Source organism: Thunnus maccoyii, chromosome 5, assembly GCF_910596095.1.
Source record: "Thunnus maccoyii chromosome 5, fThuMac1.1, whole genome shotgun sequence".
Lineage (NCBI taxonomy): Eukaryota > Metazoa > Chordata > Actinopteri > Scombriformes > Scombridae > Thunnus > Thunnus maccoyii.
In genome coordinates this window covers 15,038,192-15,060,738 of record NC_056537.1, presented here as the reverse complement: position 1 = coordinate 15,060,738, position 22,547 = coordinate 15,038,192, and the positions used below count along the sequence as shown (strand labels likewise).

The 22,547-nt window shown below is 40.8% G+C and overlaps 2 protein-coding genes and 1 long non-coding RNA gene across 5 annotated transcripts; 1 reads left to right on the top strand and 2 right to left on the bottom strand.

Moving 5' to 3' along the window:
* Positions 1–35: 35 nt before the first annotated feature.
* LOC121897233 lies at positions 36–1,641 on the bottom strand. Its single transcript, XR_006096201.1, has 3 exons — positions 1,469–1,641; positions 739–775; positions 36–115 (listed from the first exon to the last, which is right to left on the bottom strand). It is a non-coding gene; the product is annotated as an uncharacterized LOC121897233 (long non-coding RNA).
* sergef (secretion regulating guanine nucleotide exchange factor) lies at positions 1,280–16,175 on the top strand. 2 transcript variants are annotated; one of them, XR_006096200.1, is made up of 13 exons: positions 1,280–1,388; positions 1,648–1,789; positions 2,823–2,975; positions 3,712–3,806; positions 3,954–4,014; positions 4,098–4,211; positions 4,298–4,360; positions 4,985–5,143; positions 5,231–5,385; positions 6,784–6,820; positions 15,102–15,230; positions 15,801–15,886; positions 16,105–16,175. XR_006096200.1 is itself a non-coding variant. In XM_042411608.1 (11 exons), exons 1-11 carry the CDS (start codon positions 1,347–1,349, stop codon positions 9,589–9,591), a joined length of 1,215 nt encoding a protein of 404 aa, XP_042267542.1. In that variant the 5' UTR covers positions 1,280–1,346; the 3' UTR covers positions 9,592–10,808. The 2 variants fall into 2 exon arrangements, 1 of the variants encoding a protein (XP_042267542.1); XM_042411608.1 differs by lacking the exons at positions 15,102–15,230; positions 15,801–15,886; positions 16,105–16,175 and adding an exon at positions 9,398–10,808.
* On the bottom strand, positions 11,889–22,232 carry kcnc1b (potassium voltage-gated channel, Shaw-related subfamily, member 1b). 2 transcript variants are annotated; one of them, XM_042411591.1, is made up of 4 exons: positions 21,669–22,232; positions 16,996–17,911; positions 16,153–16,326; positions 11,889–12,300 (listed from the first exon to the last, which is right to left on the bottom strand). In XM_042411591.1, exons 1-4 carry the CDS (start codon positions 22,230–22,232, stop codon positions 12,191–12,193), a joined length of 1,764 nt encoding a protein of 587 aa, XP_042267525.1. In that variant the 3' UTR covers positions 11,889–12,190. The 2 variants fall into 2 exon arrangements, with proteins under 2 accessions (XP_042267525.1, XP_042267524.1); XM_042411590.1 differs by lacking the exon at positions 11,889–12,300 and adding an exon at positions 14,752–14,981.
* Positions 22,233–22,547: the final 315 nt, after the last annotated feature.

Genomic DNA, 22,547 nt, shown 5'->3' with positions numbered 1-22,547 from the left:
ATTGTGTCTTCACAGCGTGTCAAAAGTTACCTGTTGATCATTGTTTGGTGTCTTCATGGTGGTGATTTGGTAATGGATGACTTACTGGAGTTGAATGACGATCCTCCTCGGGATGCTGATAATAATGACAGTGATAACAGTTATGACAATTATGCTCAGGTGGGAGTTAGTGTGATTTAAATTTTAAGAATAATTAAAAGAGAAAATCCATCCTGAAACAGATCTGACAATCAAATGTCTCCCTAGACTGTAAACCAGACTATCGGCACTTAAATTTAAAAGTTGGTTCATGGATACTGAAATAGAATCAGAATGACATTTACTGCCAAGTAAGTTTTTTCAATTTGTCTTGGTGTAGTGCTGCATAAAATCAAAAAATTGAACGTAGGAGAAAAAACAAGTATCTATACAAAGTGAGAAAAATACCACAAAAGACAGGTGGTATAAATATGTAAATAAAATTTTATGATGAAGAATAAGTAATAAATATGTCCTATATGAAGAGAGCTGTAGAATTTAAAAAATGTACAAGATAGTGACTGGGAATGTGCAAATGTTCACAGTATAAACAACAATGTAATGTGCTGTAATGTGCAAGTGTTACAAAGAATACAAATAATTACATTAATGTAACATGCCACAGTTTTTATTTGGAATATATAGCTAACATCCCAAAGAGTTTTATATAAATGTCAGATCAGAAAATCTCCATGTCCAATCGGCTGCTCTGTGTCTCACCTCCAGATATGAATATCACTTTAGTCTTTCTGTCCAGCTTAGGGAGAAACAAATTAACAAATTACAATTAGTTAGAAATGCCTTAATTTAACTTAATAATTATACTCAGAGTTACTATGTTTATATTACATCGAATGCAGCATAAAACAACAGTAATGCAATAAAAACTTCATTGAAGTTATAGAGCTCAGTTTTTGTTGAAACTGTTTTAGAAAGGAACTGATGCAACTTGATAGTCATTTGTGAGACTGTTTGTGGTGCTGTTGAACTATTATACTGAGTTGTTTCTAATTTGTGTCCACTCCATTTATGTCAATTAAGTTTGACTAAATATTAGAAAAGGCTTTAGATACAATAGGTGCAGGCTGCCTGTAATAAACTGGCAACTGAGTGTGTTGTAGGGTGGGTTTCCTTTTCAAAATGTTGGAGACGCGACCAAAAAAACACTAGTAAAAATCTTGAATTGCTTCTTGTTCCAGCCCATAACTTAACATGAATAAAACTGTCTAGTATGAGTATTATGGTACTACATCCATGCGGCGACGCAGTTAGTTTGTAATCTTTTTCACGACAGTGTCGCAAATCCCACTGATTGTGGCAGATACTCCATGGAAACGAACTCGCGGCAGGAGTTTTGTTTACATGCGTGGGTAAGTTTGTCATCTCTAACTGTTTAATTGTTAAAGTTATGTGTCTGTGGTCGTGTAGTTTAGTGATCTCAAACACTCACCATCAGCAGGGCGGCAGTTCATTTGTTGACGTTAACGTAGCACTTTGCTAACGTTAGCTTAACAGTCAACGAACTACCATCAGTCAGCCGTTAAGACTGGATTAACGGAACATTACTACTGATAGTTGGTCGTGTGTCCTGTTCAGTTTACTTTAGCTAGTAATAAATATGTCTGTCAGGGAGCCAACAGCTACGGGCAGCTGGGACAGGGACATGCGGAGGACCAGTTGGTGCCCCGGCTCTCTGACACCGCTGCTCTACGACACAGGACAGTCCGGGCTGTCGGCGGAGGTGGCGGGGGACACTCCGTGGTTGTTACCGGTAAGTTACTGAATGTGCCCTAACTACAGTTTTTCTTTGTTAAAATAAGTTTCTGACCGTCTGGTAACGTGTTCAATACTGTCACAGTCTGACTCTGAAAGTCCCAAGGGGTCTTTGGGCTCACCCCCCTGGCCAAATAAGTTACCTACAGTTTACCTATAAATAGATCCTGCATGGATTTTTATAGGCCTTGATATCTATTGTGTTTAGTGTTCTTGAGGGTTCTAAGTAAACTTATTATTTGTGTTGACTTTTTCTACATACTATGTTAGGTTCATCAACAAATATAACCTGCTAAATATGTGCATTATTTTTGACTGCAATTACCTCTTGGGGCCTGTAGGATCTTTTTATAGGGACTTACTTAATTTAATGTATGCAGTCTTGATGGGGTAGAGGTCAATTTGGGAATGTTTCTTTTTGAGAATGCAGTTTAGCCTTCAGGTTCTTAAGCATTTATTTTAAAGTAATCTACCCATTTAATGTAAGCATTTTTTAGGCACATTTATGATTGTTACTATACAGAGGGTTTTACTTTTCTAGCTCCATGTATGATATTGGAGGCTGACATATAATAAATTGATGTTTGGTATTTATGCTTTCCTATTGCACAAGGGGGGTGTGATTGGCTGCAGGCTTGTCACAAACCATTTGCCTGATGAAGATCTAGCACCAAAATGTCACAAATAAATGTATCATTGTAAGTTAGTGAGAGTGTGTGAGAGTTTAATTGCAACTGTTTCTGTGTCATGCCAAACAGCCCATCACACATGGAGTTACAAGACACAGTTGTATGTCAAACATCAAAAATATACAGCAAGACATTAAATGTTAAATCTTAACATCTAGCGTTACAGAAGTTTAGGTAACATAATGCTAATACACAAAATCCCAAATAAATTGTTCACTAAATAGCAAAAAGTAAGAAAGAAACTGCTTATACAAATTTTTAGCATGATAAAAGCATTTTTCCTTTTATCTTTTTGTCTAATAACTATTTTTACTAAACAATGGTGTATTTTGTGTTGAACAGAGAATGGAGAGGTGTTCGTGTGTGGGCAGAATCACAGAGGCCAGCTGGGACTTGGTCACACCTCAGACATCTTAACTCTTCAACTCTGCTCCAGCCTGAATCAGAGGGTCACAAATGTAGCCTGTGGTTGGGATTTTTCTCTTTTTCTCGATGGTGAGCAGTGAGCACCATTTCACCCCTGGAAATGATACTCTGTTTCACATATGCACCTCGATGCACTTGGTGATGGGTAAAATAGGATGACGACTTATTTGTCCTCAGAGGGAAATTTGGATGTCATAGCTGTCAAAAATAAGACAAGACAGAAATGGAAGTACACAAGATGGCAGTAAGTGGACAACAGGACCAGTCCTCACAGCCCTCCACACACTAATGCACCATTCATGTCCTATGGGAATCACTGTAATTACCAGTCTACCACTGCTAAATACCATTCATCACAACATCCAGTTTGTAATTACGACTGGGAAACTGATTTTTATAAAAGCGCCAATATGTCTGTCTCTGCGCTTAATGGCCGCGCATAGAGCTATATTGTCAATGCGCAGTGATGCAACCAGCTCTTCAATACTACAAGTGTTTTGAGTTGTCTGATGACATGAGTGCTTTCATGTCATAAACATGGGAATATTTAAATCACCCATGATGTGAGAGTCATTAGATTCACATTCCAAGTGATCGGGCTGTCCAAATACCCACGATGACTGGAAGTCTCTCATGCAGACTGGTTTTGCCTTTTAGGCCACAGCTTCTGCAAATCTGCAATGTTACACACCCAGAATTCTTAGCACAGTAATATTAAAAATGGGAACTTCCACACATTCAAAAGTGTACTGTTTCAGTATGTTTGAGTGTGTTATGGATGTTTTTTTATCTTTTTATATCACAGATTGTGGTAAATTATTGGCATGTGGCTCCAATGCATTTGGCCAGCTGGGTGTTGGACAGACAGTTAAACACTCTGCAGATCCACTTGTTATTGAGGTGAGTATATGGTAAAACGCAGTACCACCACTCTAATGTTTCCATACCTTTTTCTAATCAATCATGAGTGTTCAAAACTGCTGCATACCAACTTCACCTCATGTTCAATTTCTTTGAAGCAGATGTCTTTGTGCTGTTTGTTTTCAGAGTCTGAAGGAGCCAGTGGTGAGTGTAGCAGCAGGACTCAGACACTCACTCGCTGTTACTGGTAAGTTTGCATCATAAACTGTCCTCAGAATGTTTTCATCTGGCAGTCAATACACATATCCTCATTTTCTGTTCTGCCTTCAGATGCAGGCTGTGTATACCAGTGGGGAACAGGTCTATTCAGTCATGCCAAGAGAGCCCTCAGTCCTCACCCTGTCCCATCACACCTAAACTCTAAGATGCCTTCTCTGGTACCAGGTTAGTGGAACTTTATTGACATTAGAGGATATATGCCAGTGTATCACTTTAATGAGTGTGATGAGATTCTTGTGCCCATGTTGCAGGTCTGGATCAGAAGACATCACTTATTGTAGCTGCAGGCTCAACGCACTGTGTGTGCCTTACAGGTATTACACCAGCACACATAAGGGTCATTGTTCATGTTATATGTGGTTTACTTAGTATGAATTTGAGCCACTGACTTAGAAAAACATTCAGATCAACCTACATATTGCTTGTAGGATGTGTTGGAAATAACAAAGGCAACAAACAAAGCAGCAGATCAATTGAATTTAGTAGCCCAAAGGAAATAAAGGAATCACACTTTATTTAGCTTTGTGATTTTACGATATAGGCATTCCAGCAACTTTTTCACCAGAAATAATAGGAAATAGCTTCTAAGCTGCCCAGAGTGCCCTCCAAAATAAACAAGGCTGGAAACTCCTTGTTTAGAATAAAAATCTAGTTTCTATTTATGCCTTAGAAGAGTATAAACTCACTTAATTGCATACTGAAAAAAGAGTAGGAGACAAATATAAGACAGGCTGTAATTTAAAAGCATTTCGAACAGTTCTTCCCTGGAAGCATTATCACTTGTACCAGTGAGTTTTCTTCCACTTCATGTTCATACATCATGTCTGGCCTCCAGTCTGTCTTGTAATCAGTGGACCAGCACCACTCAATTACTGCTCTGCTTTTCTGTTGCTGCCTTTGCTGGGTGAAGAGTAATGTCATTCCTGTCCTATGTGCAGGAGATGGTGATTTGTTTCTGTGGGGAAGCAACAAGCATGGCCAGCTGACCACCACAGAGCCCTTCTTGTCCTCTCCCACTCTGCTGAAGCGCTCACTACTAGGTGGAGAGACAGTTAAAAATGTGTGGAGCGGCTGGACTCACATTGTTGCCCAAACAGGTGAGACACAATAACACATAAAGTGTCTGTGATGCTCACCAGGTTAACAGGATAGTTGCCGTATCTGAACGAGGTAATCCTTTTCAGAAAGCGGGAGAGTGCTCACATGGGGCAGAGGAAATTATGGACAGCTGGGCCGACCAACATCAACCAGCCGGAACCCAGAGCGGTCTTCAGCAGAAGGTGGCAGCCAGGAGGTTTACTTACCTGCAGAGGTTAAAGCCCTCTGTGGAGCAACACAGGTAAGACTCCTCAATGTTTGGCATATAAAAAATATCAATAACAACAAAGTATCTCTTAGATTTAATGTTCGTGTTACTGTTGATATACTGTATGGATTCTTGTGGTAGAAAATCTCAGTCAGTCCAGCAGGGGGAGGCAGACATCCACAAATGAAAAAGGTAGCTTAAGGTTGTTAAGCTACCTTCAGGCTCACAAAGAGCAGGTTCTCATATGATTGAAGATTGCAGAACCACGTAAAGCGCACACGCACACTGCCGTTATCATCCACAAGGGAGACAACCATTTACATTTAGTGAAGGCAGAGGTCTCTTCTCCCATAAGGGCAATTACGTGTGAGCTTCATGGGATTGCTGCAGTTAACCTGTAGTCTAAATAGCAGCAGCGTGGTAGGAGATCGTTGCCAATAAAGTGGATGTCAGGGACGGGCAAGGGCAAGCTCTGGATCATTCTTCCAATGTACAACGATCATTGCAGCAGCAATGGCAAATGTCAAGGCGTAGTCACCTTGTGTACGTAAAGCTAAAGGCAAGACGGATTAGCTGAGTGGACTATGAATCTCTCAGCCCACCCTACCATGTTAGTCCTCCTAACACTGTACATAAGCACCCACAGAGTCAATATTTAGCAAACTGTCACATCTTTATGAGGCATATGAACATTACTGGGGTAACAAATTATAACCTGTCAGTGGCTCAGGAATCATTGGGTGCACTTCTATTCATGGCTTGCCACAGTTGTATTTTATCAAAACTATGAAAAGGAGAGTAAGTAGTCCAAACTCTGTTAGCAAGGATATATACAATACAATTAATTTTATTGCTAATGCAAAAGCTACAGCAATCTAAAGAGGCATCTAGATAGCCCTGTCTCATGTTTCTACTCTTGTTGAGCTTTGTAGGTTTCAGGATCGGCATTTAAATGTGTCCTCTCCATTCCTACAGCAGTTATGAGTGGGGGAAAGACTATAGAAAAGGGCCATTAAATTGTAAAAGGTTTTGGTCGGCAAAGTCATGGCACACAGCCATCCTGAAGCGGTTGCATTAACAACTCCTCCTCCTCCTCCGGACATCCCAGCAGTGTGAATGTTTTTGAAAGATCTGGCTTACCTGCTACGGGTTTCTGCTCTGCTTTCTGATGAAGCACTGTGGAGTGAGGGATTGCATATCGGAGCATTTAGTGAATTAACAGATAAAATCATCACTGATGATGTATGTAGTTTTGAATAAAAGCTGAATCACTACATCTTGACACATGTTTTATTTCAGTTTCGGAGCAAGTTTGGTTACAATGTGTCCCAGTTTCCATGTTGGCTTTAACAATCTTTGAGTATTACAGTCCTAAAATCTGCTTTCAGCAAACATATTAAACATCTTTTCAAATCTTCTTTTTCTCTGCAGATTGCATGTGGATCTGAACATAACCTCGCCATTTTAGGTGAGTGTATTGTCTCAAAAATGTCCTGACATTTTCTTGGCTTTTCAGCTCATTTTCCCTTTGGAAGTTATTTTCAAAGCCGTATTTGCCAATATCAACACCTGTAGTGCTGGGAGGGAAAAGATAATCATAAAAGTCTGATAACATAATAAACAACTGCACTGGAAAGGTACAATGAAGAAGAGAAGTTTCTGAGAAGTTGAGCAAAAATACGTTAAACCTATTGGTTTCAGTAAGTCCAAGTGGCTGAAACAAGAGACACCACTTCTGGCCTGACATGGCTCTGGCTAATAGAATACATACAGGTGAGGCTAAACAGTTTCAAGTCATCCTCCTTGCTGTACCAAAGAATTAGTAAGGGAACTGTCTTATATTTTACAGTTGAATATCAGTGTGAAATAATAATCCTTCTGGTAATCCTGTGGTGGATTTCTGAGGTAAGCTCATTGCTCTGTGGCCTTTGCATCAGGAAGTAATTACAGCATGGATAGATGGGTATCATTGACAGAAGCAATTACCCGAACAGGCCTGTAAAAAGAGCTGAATTAACCACACACAGATTTACAGGCATGTTTTTCCAGTTGAATGTTTGGAGAGCAGTCTCCCTTTATCCACATAAGAACAGAACAGTCAAAACATATCCCTGAAAGAATACTTAACAAACAGACATATTTGAGTATTTGTGTTTCAAATTTACAAAGAGATTAGGCGTGCTTTTATTCTTTTCATGCTTTCCAAAAAGTCTTCTGCTTTTTCATAGTCACCGACTATCACTATAAAACATTTTAAAAGTAAAATCTTTCGCATTAAATTTTGAACACTGACCCAGTTTTTTACATCAGCATGAATATAAATACCGCAGATGAGCATTAAAATACAAGCATAGGATTCCGTTAGAGAGCAAACGCTGAACATTGCTGGTATTATTAAAAGCAAATGACTGTCTACTTTAATGTTCTGACCAATTTGAACAATTAACTAGATATGCCATTAAAATTAGGAAATTGTTATCGCATATCGTCCGTCATAATGACAGTTCTCACAAAGCACTGCTTTATGCTTTCAGAAGTTCAGTTATGAGATGAGAAAGCAGGGCAAGTAAAGGGAGTGCTCGTGTGAACCTCCTGCACCTCGCTCCTCTGCCATTGCTCCCCTCTTTTTCTCCTCTTGTCTTGAGCGCGATGGCAGGAGCAATGAAATAGCAAAACAGGATTGGAAGCAGAGACCTGAGTGCTGCTATTTCTGGTGCTGAAGTAGGTCAGGCAGAAAGGAACGGAGAGCATTGCATGCTGCTTATGATATCTGTTGCCTGCTCAGCCTTTGCCCATTTGCACCTGAGGAAGTGCTCCTCATGTATGAAATTCATCATCGATGGTCAGAGGTGGGAGACAGGCCAAAGGCGCTGTTGGCACAGCTCATCCAATCTGAGGAAAGATTTTTGTTAATGTGAACATTTTAAATTTAACGGGAATGTATTAGGACAAACACCTTACTCAATCGTTTTTCATTTGCACCTAAAGTATGATGTAAGTCAATCTAAAAAAAAAAAAAAAAGCGCCTCCTGCAGATTGTATAACTCTGGTTTTTTTAATTAGGTGTGAAATTTAAAACCGTCGAATGTAAAACACAGTGACAGGATTTATTTACAAGGAAATGGCTTTTTGGTTTGAGTGTCTTGATTTTTATCCTTTTGTTGTGCAGAATATTGTGCAGGCACTTAGTTTCCATGGAAACACTGATGTGCTGTACTCCAGTCAGTGAGTCCATGAATTAAGCACAGCACCAAAATAAGGCTTTTTTCCCCAATGGACAAAACGTTTAAATACATTAAGTTCACTTATAAATAGTAACCAGCATGTTTACTGAATAACCTTCATCAAAGAAGGAGACAAATACAGTCAGTTAGAAACACATGCATTATCTTAAAGACCAGGCTACTTGTCTGTTTGTAATGCATAAGCCATAGCTGGCAGAATGTCACACTGACATAAGCTGCTGGCATGATATCTTGGTCTGTTAACTGACGAAAGCATATGTGTCTGTTGACGAATCCAAATCTTTGATACCGCCGATTTTCAGAGATGAGCTAAGAAAGCTGAAAGACAAAGAAAACCCCTCGATGAAAAAAAAAAAATGAAAAGACATGGCATGAAAGACACACAACTGCAGGATGGGGAAAGCTTGAAGATGTGTTACCCTTGAGAAGGCAAACTCGCTTCTGTTGCCATGGCAATGGAGCCTATTAGGTAACTGTGTTGCCATGGCACGTGTCTCCTCGGTGATGCAGACCTGACCACACCCACCAACAAGCTAACCAGCTGTGAAGTGCAGAGAGGCTTTATTACTGTCTGAGTGTCAGTGTTTGGAGCAGAGAGGCTGTGTGTGTGTGTACGTGTGTCTATGTGAGTGTGTGTGTACGTGTGTATGATTGCATGCTTTGTGTTTTGGGGGAGGGGGGTTGTTTTTTGCACCCTGTCTTTTGTCTCCAGGCTGCTAATTTTAGCTTACATGGTACAGTGCTGCAGACCCGTCTCTGTTCTGTCAGCTCCACTGACCCCTGACCCCTTTCCTTTTCAGGGGGGTGTCTGCTCTCCTGGGGCTGGAACGAACACGGCATGTGCGGAGACGGTTCCGAGACCGATGTCTTTGAGCCACAGCTCATTTCCGGTCTCAGACCTCTTCTCATTGGCTGTGGGGCCGGACACTCTATGGCTGTGTGCGCTGCGACGACTGGCTCAAGACAAAACTCTGCGCCGACTCCACTTCAGTAATATCGGAGCTGGAACATTTATTATTTATTATTCAGCATGTTACAATCAGAGACTGAGAGTTAACTCTAAAAACAGAATGACTTTGCGAATGAACACATTTATATTTACTGATTTACAGTTGGCTTATGAGAGCTTTGCATCACTTATATGTGATCATTTTAAGTGCCTTTAAAAACAGTAACTTTCACCTTCTGTTGGGCATCCTAAGCCCCTTCAGCAGTTAACTGGCGAAAGCACGTCTGACTTCACACTGGACTTGTCATAAATACTGTCGTGTGGCTGGACACAGGCTGAATTATGTTTCAAGTGGACAGAGGCCATCATTTCTGTGACCAGACCATCAGTTTGATGGGCATAACTGGAGAGGGAGGGGGAGGGGGGTAGGCGATGGCTTTTGCAGGATATGGCCATGCCTATGGCTCCTGGTCCACCTGCCATGTTTGTCTTCCTGAACGATCATGTGAGGGATGGGCTAGACTGGTGCTGTAGCTCCATCTTCCTATGTCAGCGGTTTTATTGCTGTGATCTTGAGTGTCAGGAAGCAGTCAATCTCTGATCCACACCTTCATACTGAAAATCTCATGATTTACCATTTACACACAAAGTGCAGTATTTTTTCTTTGCCGACTGTCCATCACTCATTTATATTCTTGTCAGTCTCTGACATATTCTTTGAGGCTGTGTTTGTCCTATTGGCACCCTTTTCATACTTTATACTTCATTAATCCCTCTTGGGGGAAATTCGTCAGCTGTGTTTGACCCATCCTACATATTTATAAGCAGCGGGCATCCGCAGTGCAGCACCCGGCGACCAACTGCAGGTCTGAAGCCAACGCTGTGGTCAAGAGGACTCAGAATGGCTCAAAGATGATATATTTGCATTGTATTTACTTTTCTTTTCATTTAGAAGTTTTTATTTTATGATAAATTTATGCAAACTAAATATGGAAATAGTATCACTGAAATTATGCACTGAGAATTTAATTAATGTGATTTTACCTGGATTAGTTTGAAAAAAATAAATCAACACTCGCTGAAAAATGATCATTTCTGTGTTTTTTTTATTTATCACTATTTATTGTACAAGCCTGAACTGTATTGGTCAGAAAAGACACAAAAAATCCCTAAACAACAAACCAATCAAAACGATCACTGAACACCTTATTGAGATAACTAACCACAAAATGCACGGTGTTCAAAACACACACTCTGAAGTCTCACTAAATGGCACACATTAGTTGCCTCTTGGTTGCGTTATTGATTCTGTTTAATGATAACAGCTGCTGTTTTTGTATTCCATGTTGGACATTGACCAGCACACTGTCCCCCCCATTTGTGCTCAGCTCTATTGTTAGATCCAGGTCTACTGTACCTGAATGCACACAGATCTTAGCAGGTTGTTGGCAGTGTGTATGCAGTTTGGTAAAAAGTTGGTCCCTTTTCACTAACTTTTCCACACAAACAATGAATGAATCTGTTTTTTGAACCCAGTGGCTGCCCTTGAATCAGGTATGCTCATTGCCTGCATTTAGATGATGATCCATATAGTGGTTCTTATCGTATCTGTGTGCTTTTTGAGTACTGAACTGATGCTTGGTTTCAATGGCTGGTGACCGATGGCTAATTTAAAATGAAACATGCATTAGTTCATCATGTTGGTTAAGCTATACTCCTGAATGATAAGAAGAATTTGCATAACAGAGGCACTTGTCCAGTATGATGTGTATAATGTTTTGGCATTGGTTAGTATTAAATACTAATATACCAATTTGCATGTGTGCAGAAAAAGGACAATATGCCAATTCTACATGATTGTCAATTGAAAAAGTACTACATAAAAACTACAATGTCTGAGCTGTGATATCAGTTAAGGTATTTTATAAATAAGCTGTCTTTTTTGGTTAAAGCACAGCTACATATAAAGACATAACATTCAGTTAATGTTGAATATCTTTCTGAATAATCCTTAATAAGATTTGCTAAACCAACTCAATCATTTACCATTTCCTAACAGCACATGTTGCCATTTTAATGCCTCTTTAATACAAGGTGAGAAGTATGACCTTCTCTTTTCTTTTATTATTTTTTTAGTGGAGGTTATCTCTATGAAGTCTGAAAAACATATCAATGGAATGTTAAAAGTTCACTGGTGTAAAAGAGTGCAAAAGTCTACAAAAATGTGATCATGACAGTGCAAAGTTAACGATTTGTTTCCAACTGTTTAGTCTGGCTGACATGACAAGTGACAGGTTTTTTGCTGGAGGGGGGTGTGTGTTGGGGGGGTGTGGGGGTGGTGATTAAACTTGGAGCAACATTTTTTTTTCTTTCAACAGAAGAAGCACACAAATATTTGATGATCTCTCAAAACATTGGTACACACAACTTGAGCACACAAAAAGCGTATTTACAGCACTGGCACACACCAAAAATAGGCACACAAATTACAACACAGTAACCAGTCACATATACTGAGCTACATAAGGCTTGACAACATAACTTCCTCAGTGCTACATCTATGCTGAGTTTGTGATGCACAGGTTGTCACTGTCACACCCATTTAAAAATACTAAGTAATACACACAACAATGCTACAGCGCTATCAGGTGGGTGATGGGCCATTATGGGTCATACACATAGTGGTTGGTACACCATGGTTCATAACACAAACTGACTCAGTTGGTTGTCTGCTCCGATGCTGTCGCTGGGTCTCTATAAACATATAAAAAAACAATAACAAAAATAAATTATTACACAAATTATGTATAATGGTGGAAATGATGGCGATGATGGATACCTCTGAGGTGCGGGGAGAGGTGGAATGACACTGGCTTGGAGAGTAAAGAAAATGTGCTCCGTTAGTTCCTCATGGTAAAGACAGGTTTACCATGTATTTCCCATGCTTAGCCAAGGCATCAGACAAAGATGTATTGTCTGTGTGCAGAGGTTGGACTCTGAGTCGGTTAATAAACATGCCCAATCATGCTGCGTTTTACAGGTTGATGTACAGTAGTTCAGTCGTTGTCATGCGTTTGTATACTTAGCGTCATGCTCTCACAGTCACCTCGTTTGTTTGTTTTTTAATGTTCTCTTTGACCTGTACGCAGGTAGACAAGAGGGTCAAACAGCAGTTGAATGTACTAGCTGAACGCTAGTGGGAAAAGAAAGATGTGTATGCATGTGCTGTTGAATAAAAACGGAGTCTAAACGCTCATTGAGTATAAAATTTATTTCATGCAAGGACTTATATTTACATATTTTATTTGAATACTTTTCTTTTGCATAAATGTAAAATACATGCATTTACCTTTCCCCAAGTAGACCCACATCCCATACTGTTTCGTATTGTACTTTTTTTTTTCACTTGAATTGCATGAGCATATAATTCACCTGCATCTCTTCACATCAAATCTTCACAAGTTTTTTTTTTTTTAAATATATAACGTCCATTAATTACCACAAGAGACATGACTCGAAATGTAAAACTCTGCTCATTCAGAATAAAAACAAAACTTAGATGACTTGCTATACTTATATCTTCTAGAAATTTTTGACATGTTTGATTGGTCAACATAAAAATTTGTTAAAGTGCCCTGAAAGACTTGTGCATAATTATTGGGACAAGTATCAATACATTTGTAACAGTAACAGTATTGATGTTTTAAATCAATAGACACACATGCTGCAGGAGTCATCATGACATCTCTGGTTGGTCATAACTCGATATATTTTGGCTCTGTGGAGTTGCCTGTCTGGTCCCCTTTAATAATATTTTGTGCTTTATCATACAAAAGTTTTCTTGAGATGGGGACTATTAAATGTGTATTTTCAATTTTTTTTTTTTTTTTGCTTGTACCTATATGTCTCCTAAAGGTTAATTCTTAGTTTGCTAAATGTCTGTAGTGTAACAATAATAACCAAAAGGGCATTTTTACTGTGATTAAGGGTACGAGAGTGGTGCAAAAGGTACAAGGTGCACCTTATAAAATAAAGCTTTCGTTACACTGTTATGAGCATGGTATAAAGTGTATTGATGCTACACTGGGAGCACTTGTATCATGTCAATTTATTACTCACTTTTGCTCTGCCTCACCAGGTATGAAGGCACCGTTGTTTTTATAATTCATGAGTCTTGCCTTAATTTAGGCATCACAGCAGTAATAGAAGTTGCTGCAGACTACTGATACTGTTTAAAAACTCATAACTACCTGTAAATATATCTGTATAAAAACTATTTATGCTCATAACAGCATTAGTTGGCTTTGTGACAGATTGTTCAAGTTAAATCACACTATTTTAGTTGGAGGCCCCAGTCAAATGAATACAAGAAAATAAATATATGAATTTGGGGAAAGGCAAAGAATGGCGGCTACATAAAAATCTCTGCTATGACTGAGTCTCTTGTAAAGCTGTCTCAAAATGCATAAAAAATGACAAAGCTTTAGAAGCTTTTGAAAGAAAAAAGTTTTCATACAGGTACTGCGATACAGTTAGCTTCTTGTTGAACATAATTTCTCATGCAGTTCATGCAAATGAACAAACAGTTTTAGTTCTGTTGACATTAGCTGTATTCATCACTAGTATCATAGGAATTGTCATCATCTCCATATTGCATTGGACATCATGAACATCATGTTCATTTTTTTTTTTTTTTTTTTGATGGCCACTCCTATAACATTGAGTCTGGATTGCATTGTCAGAATTATAACGTCTCTACTTTGCAACGTACAAAGCACTTGAGAGGAGTTCCCTTAACAGCTGGCAATGGTACCTTTTAGATATGTTGGAAAGCCATGTATTGTTAATGTCCAGCATATTATTAGTAGGGGTTACATCTTATGAAAGTTTCTTTCACAGAATTGTAAAAAGCAGATGAGATAAAGAGTTATTGGCAGAAGAGTATATGAGATCAAAAGCAACAGAGCAACAGGCAATGAAGTAAACATAGGGAAAGAGTGGGGTTAGCCTGTGGTAGAAGTAGAACAGTGCTTTGTCTGCAACTGAGGTGACCCATGCAGAGTGGCATGTGCCAATGTTTTCTAGTCTAGGATATGATGACACACCCAAGGAGAACACTTGGGAAGCTTGAGTATTAGCACAGTTAAGATACAGTTTTCCAGAAAATAAATAAATAAATAAAAATGGAAAAAAAGCAGGAGCGAAGGCAAGTGTAAAATCAAAATCTGACAGGAAAGATAAAAGGAGGAGTGTGGACTGGCCTTCCAATGGCATTGTGTCTGCTACTCAACCATGCTACATAATGGATGGGATGGGAGAATGTGAGTGCTGCATTAGACAGGGTGGGCTGCAGGGCAGGGCGGACACTGAGGACACTCCAGAGGCATCCCCGCTCATGCCAGACATGCTGTTAAGGCTCCAAGGCTTTTCATAACCTTCAGTTGAAAAACAGAGAACGTTCTGAGTACACTGCAGCACTGAATCCATGACAAAATGTTTTGGTGTTCCTCACTGGTAATACTACACCTGTTGCTTTCTTGTTTTTGTCTCCAAAGAAACAGGTCAACACAGACTTGAGACAGATTATTATTCTCCATGCATTTGAGTGCATCAGGAGTACAACAGCATGCACCGGGTGGTACTGGAATGGTTAGGAGTATAACACCGTAAAAGACTGTTAACAGGTAGGCACCTCAGGCAGGGAATGTATCTCAGCTACAAGTAGAATTTCATACTGTTCGCCATTTACTGTTAATGTGCCGGCTGCACGCACAGCTGGAGACTAATGTGTCTTTCTTAGGAATGTGTTGAATATTAATATCAAATAAATAAAACAAACTAAAGGGGCTTAACCCTGTAATTAAAAATCAGTAAACTAGAATTTGGCTTATAATGATAATAATAATAATATTTGACATTGGCCTTCCTCCATTTGTGTTGTGCTCCTTCACCATACTGATAGCACCCATCAGCAAGACACTTCATGCACCATTATGATCAATGTATCATAGTCAGGATCCCGCATGGTATTTATCATTAAAACACATATACATACATGGTACACGCATAGCACATAAATACTTTCTTAGGCATGTAAGACAACATATTCTAGATCATAGAAATCTCGAAAATAGCTTTCTTACTGGTAAATAAATAAATAGGGGTTTTACATTATGCATGGTATCAAAAAATATATTATGTAGATGTGGACAATTATTATTGACATTTGTGGTGATTGTGCTTGGCCTTAACAGATGTTAATGTGATTTGGAATATATACAATTCTCAAGGGGATGATTGAGGAGAAGCAGCTGACGGCATGTGAAGGATGTAATAAGAGGTTTGTAGTTGTGTGTGTGTGTGTGTGTGTGTGTGTGTGCGTGTGCGTGTGCGTGTATGTGTGTGTGTGTGTGTGTGTGTGTGCGCACGCGTGCGTGTGTGTGTGTGTGTGTGTACATGTGCATGTGTGTGCACGTGTGTGTATGTGCCTGTGAAAAACTGAGGTTTAATACTCAGCAAAGAGGGAAAAGAAAGCGTGTCCTGTCTACGGGTCTACAGGGTGTCAGTGTCTTACGGGGGCCTGTGATTGGCTGTTACGGTACGTACCCCTCCTCACTCTGCCCCCTGTGTGGTTGGGGCGTTCAGCCGTGGTGACCAGGAAGCATGGCCGCTCTCTCTCGTTGGGACTGAAGATTTCCTCCGGCGATATGGCCTGGTCTATGTGAGGACAGTCTTCGTTGGCCAGAGCTGCGCTAGCTGCCTCACCGTTCAGCTTTGAATCTTAAGAAAACAATAAAGGAAAGAAAACAAAAACAAACGAAAAAAATCTGGTTTCATATACCAGCTTTTTTCAGAATTTAAGTGCTACATTTTTTTAATATATACACGTTACGCTACAGCCTGAATGCACACAGGGATTAACTTGTGCAATAATACTGCATGTGTAGCTTCTGTCTAATGTTTGCCTTGCACTCTGTTGTTCTTTATGTTTTTGAGCACATCTTGTATCAGAGGTCTGTGTATATTTGCACTTATGCCACAAGAGGATTTCAAGGGGAAATCTAGTTATTCCGGCGTCTACTCACATGTTCTTAACATTAGAGATACATGATAACAGACTCTCGGTCTTAAAAGAGAGGAGGAGTGAATCACTGCATTAAGAAGTGCAAAATCAATATCAAGATTACTCACGGTCTGCCTCAATCTCTCTATTCTCTTATCCGGAGTCGAATATGCTTTTCATCACATATTTTATTGATTGTTCTGTGGGAAACTCATTTGTTTAATCTCATGCCTGAATCATCAGCTGATTGTAGTGTGGGAACAGACAAACAATGAAACAGCTCAACAGTTGTATGGCTGCTTCAGGAGGACAGAGAAATGATGATGAGACAACAATATATCAGAATGTGTTGGTCATATTTAAAGGCTCTTGTCTTCGTGTCTTACCTTGAAACTTTATCTCGAAAACGTCGTCATGGGGGATGGGGCTCTGTGGTTGGGAGCTGATGCTTGACTTACAGAAGTTAGGAGAACCTGGTTGGGGTGCCCGAGGGATATGCCTATTTTTTTTCTTTGGTAGTTTCTGTTTCGCCATGGCCAGGGAGTAATACATTCCAAAGTTGTTGACAATCACAGGGACGGGCATAGCGATGGTCAGCACACCTGCCAGGGCACACAGGGCTCCGACCAGCATACCGGAGGTCGTCTGAGGGTACATGTCTCCATAGCCGAGGGTCGTCATGGTCACCACAGCCCACCAGAATCCGATCGGGATGTTCTTGAAGTGTGTGTGCTCGCTTGCTCGAGGGTCGTTGGGGTTTGCTCCAATCCGTTCAGCGTAGTAGATCATAGTGGCAAAGATTAGGACACCAAGAGCGAGGAAGATGATAAGCAGCAGGAACTCATTGGTGCTGGCCCTCAATGTGTGACCCAGCACCCTCAGACCCACAAAGTGACGGGTGAGCTTGAAGATACGCAGGATCCGCACAAAGCGGACCACTCTCAGGAAACCCAGCACGTCCTTCGCTGCCTTTGAGGAGAGCCCGCTGAGGCCCACCTCTAGGTAGAAGGGCAGGATGGCCACAAAGTCGATGATGTTTAGGGCGTTCCGAATGAAGTCAAATTTGTTCGGGCAGAAAGTTATTCGCATTAGAAATTCGAAAGTGAACCACACCACACAAACGCCTTCAATGTAGGTGAGGTAGAGCGCAGTCTCAGTCTCCTGGTAGGTGTGCTCCACTGTGATGTTGTCCACCACCTCCAGCTCAGTGCGGTTGATGATGGGGTTGAAGGCCTCGTGGGTCTCCAGACAGAAGGTGGTGATGGACACCAGAATAAAGAACAGCGAGGCCAGAGCCACCCACTGAGCAGGAAATATAAAGGGCGCAGAAAAGGCAACAGAGGGGAGAGAGGAGAGGGAAGGTGGGGAGGGCAGAGAAGGACAGAGAGGAGAATGAGCACAGTAATACATGCAATGTAATCAAGCTCAATGGCCCAGCAGCCATTCTTAGCACGACACAATGCAATTCAATCTTTTATCTAAGACAATGGCATCTGGTTTGACAGTGACAGTGGCATTGACACACTCTCTCACTCCCCCTTCTTCCTCTGCTCTCTGCGTGTCTTAATTCAGAAGTGTCATTGCAAAAGGAACAATCAATGCGAGCTCGACATTCTTGCTTCTCTTCCCCCTGCTGTACCTCAAGGTCATGGCATTTTCAAGGGTATGCTACATGCAGAATTACAAAGAGCCAGCAGCAGCAGCAGACAGGACATTAGTGTCAACCACCATGACTAAATTTAACTGGGGCTCTTCCCTTCAGCACCATCACTACAGTTGGTCTTTTCCCTACACAAGGTCATACTGGCCAGATGATCAACTCCTGGGAATCGTAGTGAGCTGAGGCTCACTGAGCAGAGGACAGATTCTTATGAGTAACGTATATTTCCCTTAATGGCTAAGGAGTACTTTAGCTTTCATCATGCATCGATTGGATGATCACATTTCATCACATTTAGGTTCTGATATTTCTGATGCATACTACATGAGTGTAATAGATACAGTATTCCCTCCTGAGTATTGATTGCAACCCTGTCCCTATGTTATCATCCTCTGATCGTACTGGTTTACAGAACTGTATGTGTTACCGCTCACGCACTGTATGGAAGTCTGAAATGGAATTAACATCTGTATCTTCAACAGATGTGTTGGAATGTAAGGTCAATAGACCTCTGATAGACAATCAGTTGTTGGACAGAGAAACAGACAGGCACAGTGTATAGCTACTCAGTCATTCATCCTTTGAATCACAAAATTTGGATCAATAGCAGATTATTCATGCATGAGGATGTCTTTATGAGGGTAAGTGAGGCTCTGTAGTGCTTCTAAAACTACTGCAAAGCATTTTTAAGTAACTGGGAGGAGTAATGAATGAATGAATCATGGAGGTAAGTTGGAGCAGGGCATGTCTGGGCATGAGGAAGTCTTATTTTCCACTGAGCATCTTTTCATAGTGTGTCACTAAGGAAGGCATGCAGCACGAGATGGAAAACAGGCCCTCATCATAACATCTCATCACTGGCAATTCATCGCATTGTGCTGAGGAAATCACTGCTGCTTATGAATGTCTGCTTCCCATCTTTGATAGTATGATTGTCTAGAGGGAAACTGTGTGTTAGAGGTGACTTCAGTTCTGTCAGCAGCACTATCCTCTTTTTTTCAGTGAGACAACATCACTGTTTACCATCTGAATCTCACAACTCAAACTAAACCAAGAAAAATGGAGTGACTGCAGTTTACTATAGATATAGTATGTAAATGGCTTTGTGGGTTTTTAAATTCTGTTTAAATTCAGTACATGTCCATCTTTCAAACAAAATGGCGGTGACATTTTACTGTAATGCAATCAAATACAAAATTACTGACAAAATGAACTTGTGCGAAAGCTGATAATGTTCAGTTTTTGTTGATGCAGTCTCAGGGAGATGTTGATTCAATTTTGTGGCAATTCTTGAGGCATTAGTATGTGGAGTTGTTCTATTGGATTGCATAATATTGTTGTTTGGTCCACCCCCTCTACAGTGTGTTCAGTGCAAAATAACAAGTACACCCTAGAATGTAATACTATCCAATATATCCACACTGAAAACTACAACATCCGAAGATAACATAGAGTGGAAAAAACAAACCAAAGTTTTGATTACCAACCAGGAAAAACAGGCAACTTCTCTGAGGCCTAAAAAGCCACAGATTCATTGTCACTTGATTTGTGGTGATTTGATTCATTGCAAATTTGTTTGGGAATGTCTGTGTTTAAATTCACATGGTGCATATTCTTAAATACGTTTGTGTTTAACTAAATTACCACAAACACAGTCAACAGGGGCCCACAACTTATTTTTCCCTGGGGGCACCCTAGTGACTAAATTAGAGCCTGTCAACATCTCACCAATAGTCTTAACAGAAATGTGATATTTTAAGCTTCATTGACAGTAGAGCTGAATTAATTAGCTGATTAAATGATCAAATATCAAATCAAATAATCATTTGCGTTCTTTTCTAAGCAAAAATGCCCAAAAATACTTTTTGTTTTTAGATCGTTGGTTGGAGAAAAAAAAGCTGTTTGAACACGTCAACGTGGGCTGTAGGACATCGTGAGGGCATATGACATTTTGTGGCCCAAATGATTAACTGATTAATGGAGAAAATAAATCAGATTAGTCAGATTAATTGATAAACTGCAGCCACTAACTGACAAGTGCACTTGTTATTTTGTCAAGCTCTTGTGCATCAATTCACTTGAGGGATGAGAAATCAACATCACCATAAAGCCTCAATCTTGTGAGCTACTTTCATGTGGACCACTGATGCCTCCTGACATACTGGCTCACTCAGCCCCCTGAACATCCCACCCTTCAAAGGATGCATCTTATCAGTCCGCCTCTTAAATTATGTGCCTTTGTGACAGTTAGGAACACTGTGGTCTGGAGGGAGGGTGACAGGCGAAGATTGTTTGCTCCTTATTGACTAATTCTCACTGTTGCTGGCAAACCACAGGCCTACAGTGATATGCAGTGACAGGGGTTTTCCACTGATGTATCCACTGTGAATAGAGTCCGTAATTAACTCTGAGGCTCAGTTCTAATTAATCTTCTTGCCAGTCATGGTGGAACTCTGTCAATCCCTGCTCTGCTTTTGTCTTGCTCTCTGTTAAAATGTAGGACACATCTTAGGAGTTTTCTGCTTTGGGAATTTTCCCTGCATGCAGAAGGTGAAATTTGAAAGGAGAAGTGTGTGTGAGTTAAACCGCTTTCACTAATGCTTGCTGTAAGAGTGAGAACATGTCAATACAGTTTACACTTGCGGGATGGGGCCTGATAACTAATTACACCAAATCGGCCTGCAACAGCTGTCAAAGCAGCGTGCAGCACAGCGGTCTGTAAAGGGGGGCACTGGTCAAAAAAACAAAAAATCTGAAGGTGTAAAGTCATTTCATTGTCAGTTTTGAGAGGCATTGCGCCCAAATGGAAAACTGCCCATAACAATGACCAAAAATGTCACCTCTCACAGCAACCTAATTTTGTCTGGAGGTTTGCCACTGAAATGTTGGTGGTGCCAAAGATCTGGTTTCCTAATGTGTTGCTGACCTATTTAACTGGCCTGCCCAGGGACCCTTGTGTCCTGGAAATATCAGTCCAAAGACCTGTGAGAGTCAGTGTTTTCTTATCTTCTCCCATGAGATAGACAAGGGTGGGAGTAATTGTCTGCATGTAAATGATTTTGACAGATGAGGTCTTTGGTTGATTTTTTTTTACTCATCCGTCTCTGAACAGTCATGCTGTAGAGACCCCGGGAGAGCAATTTCAAGGTCATCAAAAGCCTTTTAAAGCCTCCCAGATACATCAATCTTTGTTTCACCAGCAAGAGACACAGACAAAGTCAAAACTAAATTCATATTCATGCAGCTTTGACTGTTTCAAACCAAGAAAACACTTTGGAGTATTTTTAAAGCCCAGAATGTGCTTATGATAACTCCTAATGATGTCCTCAAATCTTAAGTTCAACAGGAAAAGCAAAGCTTATAGCACAAGCAAAAATCTTAGACTTGAAAGCGACTCACCCTTGCATATTTAGAGGAGTATGGGTCCTCAAACAGAGCCCAAACATGTTTCTGCCACCGGCTCCACAAGCTCCCACTCCTGGTGTCAGGACAGTCTCCATGCGCCAGCCTCCTTGTCATCTCATCCACTTCATCTTCACCATGGTCCTGCTCTGGCTCCGCATCATCGCTCCCCAGGTCTAACAGGCCCCCCCCGCCGAAACTATCAAGGGCCTCCTCTGCCTCCCGGTGCTGGCGATAGGTCATCCAGCAGCATGGCTCCACGTCTGTCTCATCAATGCCCCAGAAGGCCAGTTCCTCCTCATAGAGGGGCCCGCAGACATCAGCCGGGCAGTGCAGTTTACCTGTCCTGTAGTAATTAAGGATATGTGCAAAAACGCCAGGGTGGCGGTCGAAGAAAAATTCCTCGATCTTGGCATCATAGTCAAAGTGGTTGGGTGCATCAGGCTCGGCCAGCCAGGACAAGCGAGTGCCAGGTAGGGTGCGCAGGGTGCTGCGGTATGTCTGATGTCTGATCCCTCCCACGTTAATCACAATGCGATCCTTGTCGTCGCTCAGGCCCATTGCGTCCCCTAGGCATTTCTCCCATAAGTTCCCTTCATCGCAAAGGTAAGTCTAGGCGCACCGTGCAACCATGCACAGCAGTAATTACACACAAGGAAACAATTACCTAAGGAAAGCTGCGCGCAAAGCCACCTGTCGTTTCTTACCAACTATGAAAGAAATCAGGACTGCTTGACACGCATCAGGCTACATTCCCCTTTAAACCCTGTATTTTCTACAAGCAGCTGCCATGCGACTGGGTGATCATAGACGCTTATAGCTGCCAGACTCTATAGAATCGAAATCCAAAATGATTGCAGCCAATGGCATCACATT

Excerpts from the sequence above, each read along its gene's own strand:
- sergef (XM_042411608.1), top strand. The coding sequence starts at position 1,347 with ATGGAAACGAACTCGCGGCAGGAGTTTTGTTTACATGCGTGG. Across the intron at positions 1,790-2,822 it reads ACACTCCGTGGTTGTTACCG|AGAATGGAGAGGTGTTCGTG; the intron begins GTAAGTTACTGA and ends TGTGTTGAACAG. Across the intron at positions 6,821-9,397 it reads ACATAACCTCGCCATTTTAG|GGGGGTGTCTGCTCTCCTGG; the intron begins GTGAGTGTATTG and ends TTTCCTTTTCAG.
- kcnc1b (XM_042411590.1), bottom strand. The coding sequence starts at position 22,232 with ATGGGCCTGAGCGACGACAAGGATCGCATTGTGATTAACGTGGGAGGG. Across the intron at positions 17,912-21,668 it reads ACTCCTCTAAATATGCAAGG|TGGGTGGCTCTGGCCTCGCT; the intron begins GTGAGTCGCTTT and ends TTTCCTGCTCAG. Across the intron at positions 16,327-16,995 it reads TTTCGAGATAAAGTTTCAAG|ATTCAAAGCTGAACGGTGAG; the intron begins GTAAGACACGAA and ends TGTTTTCTTAAG.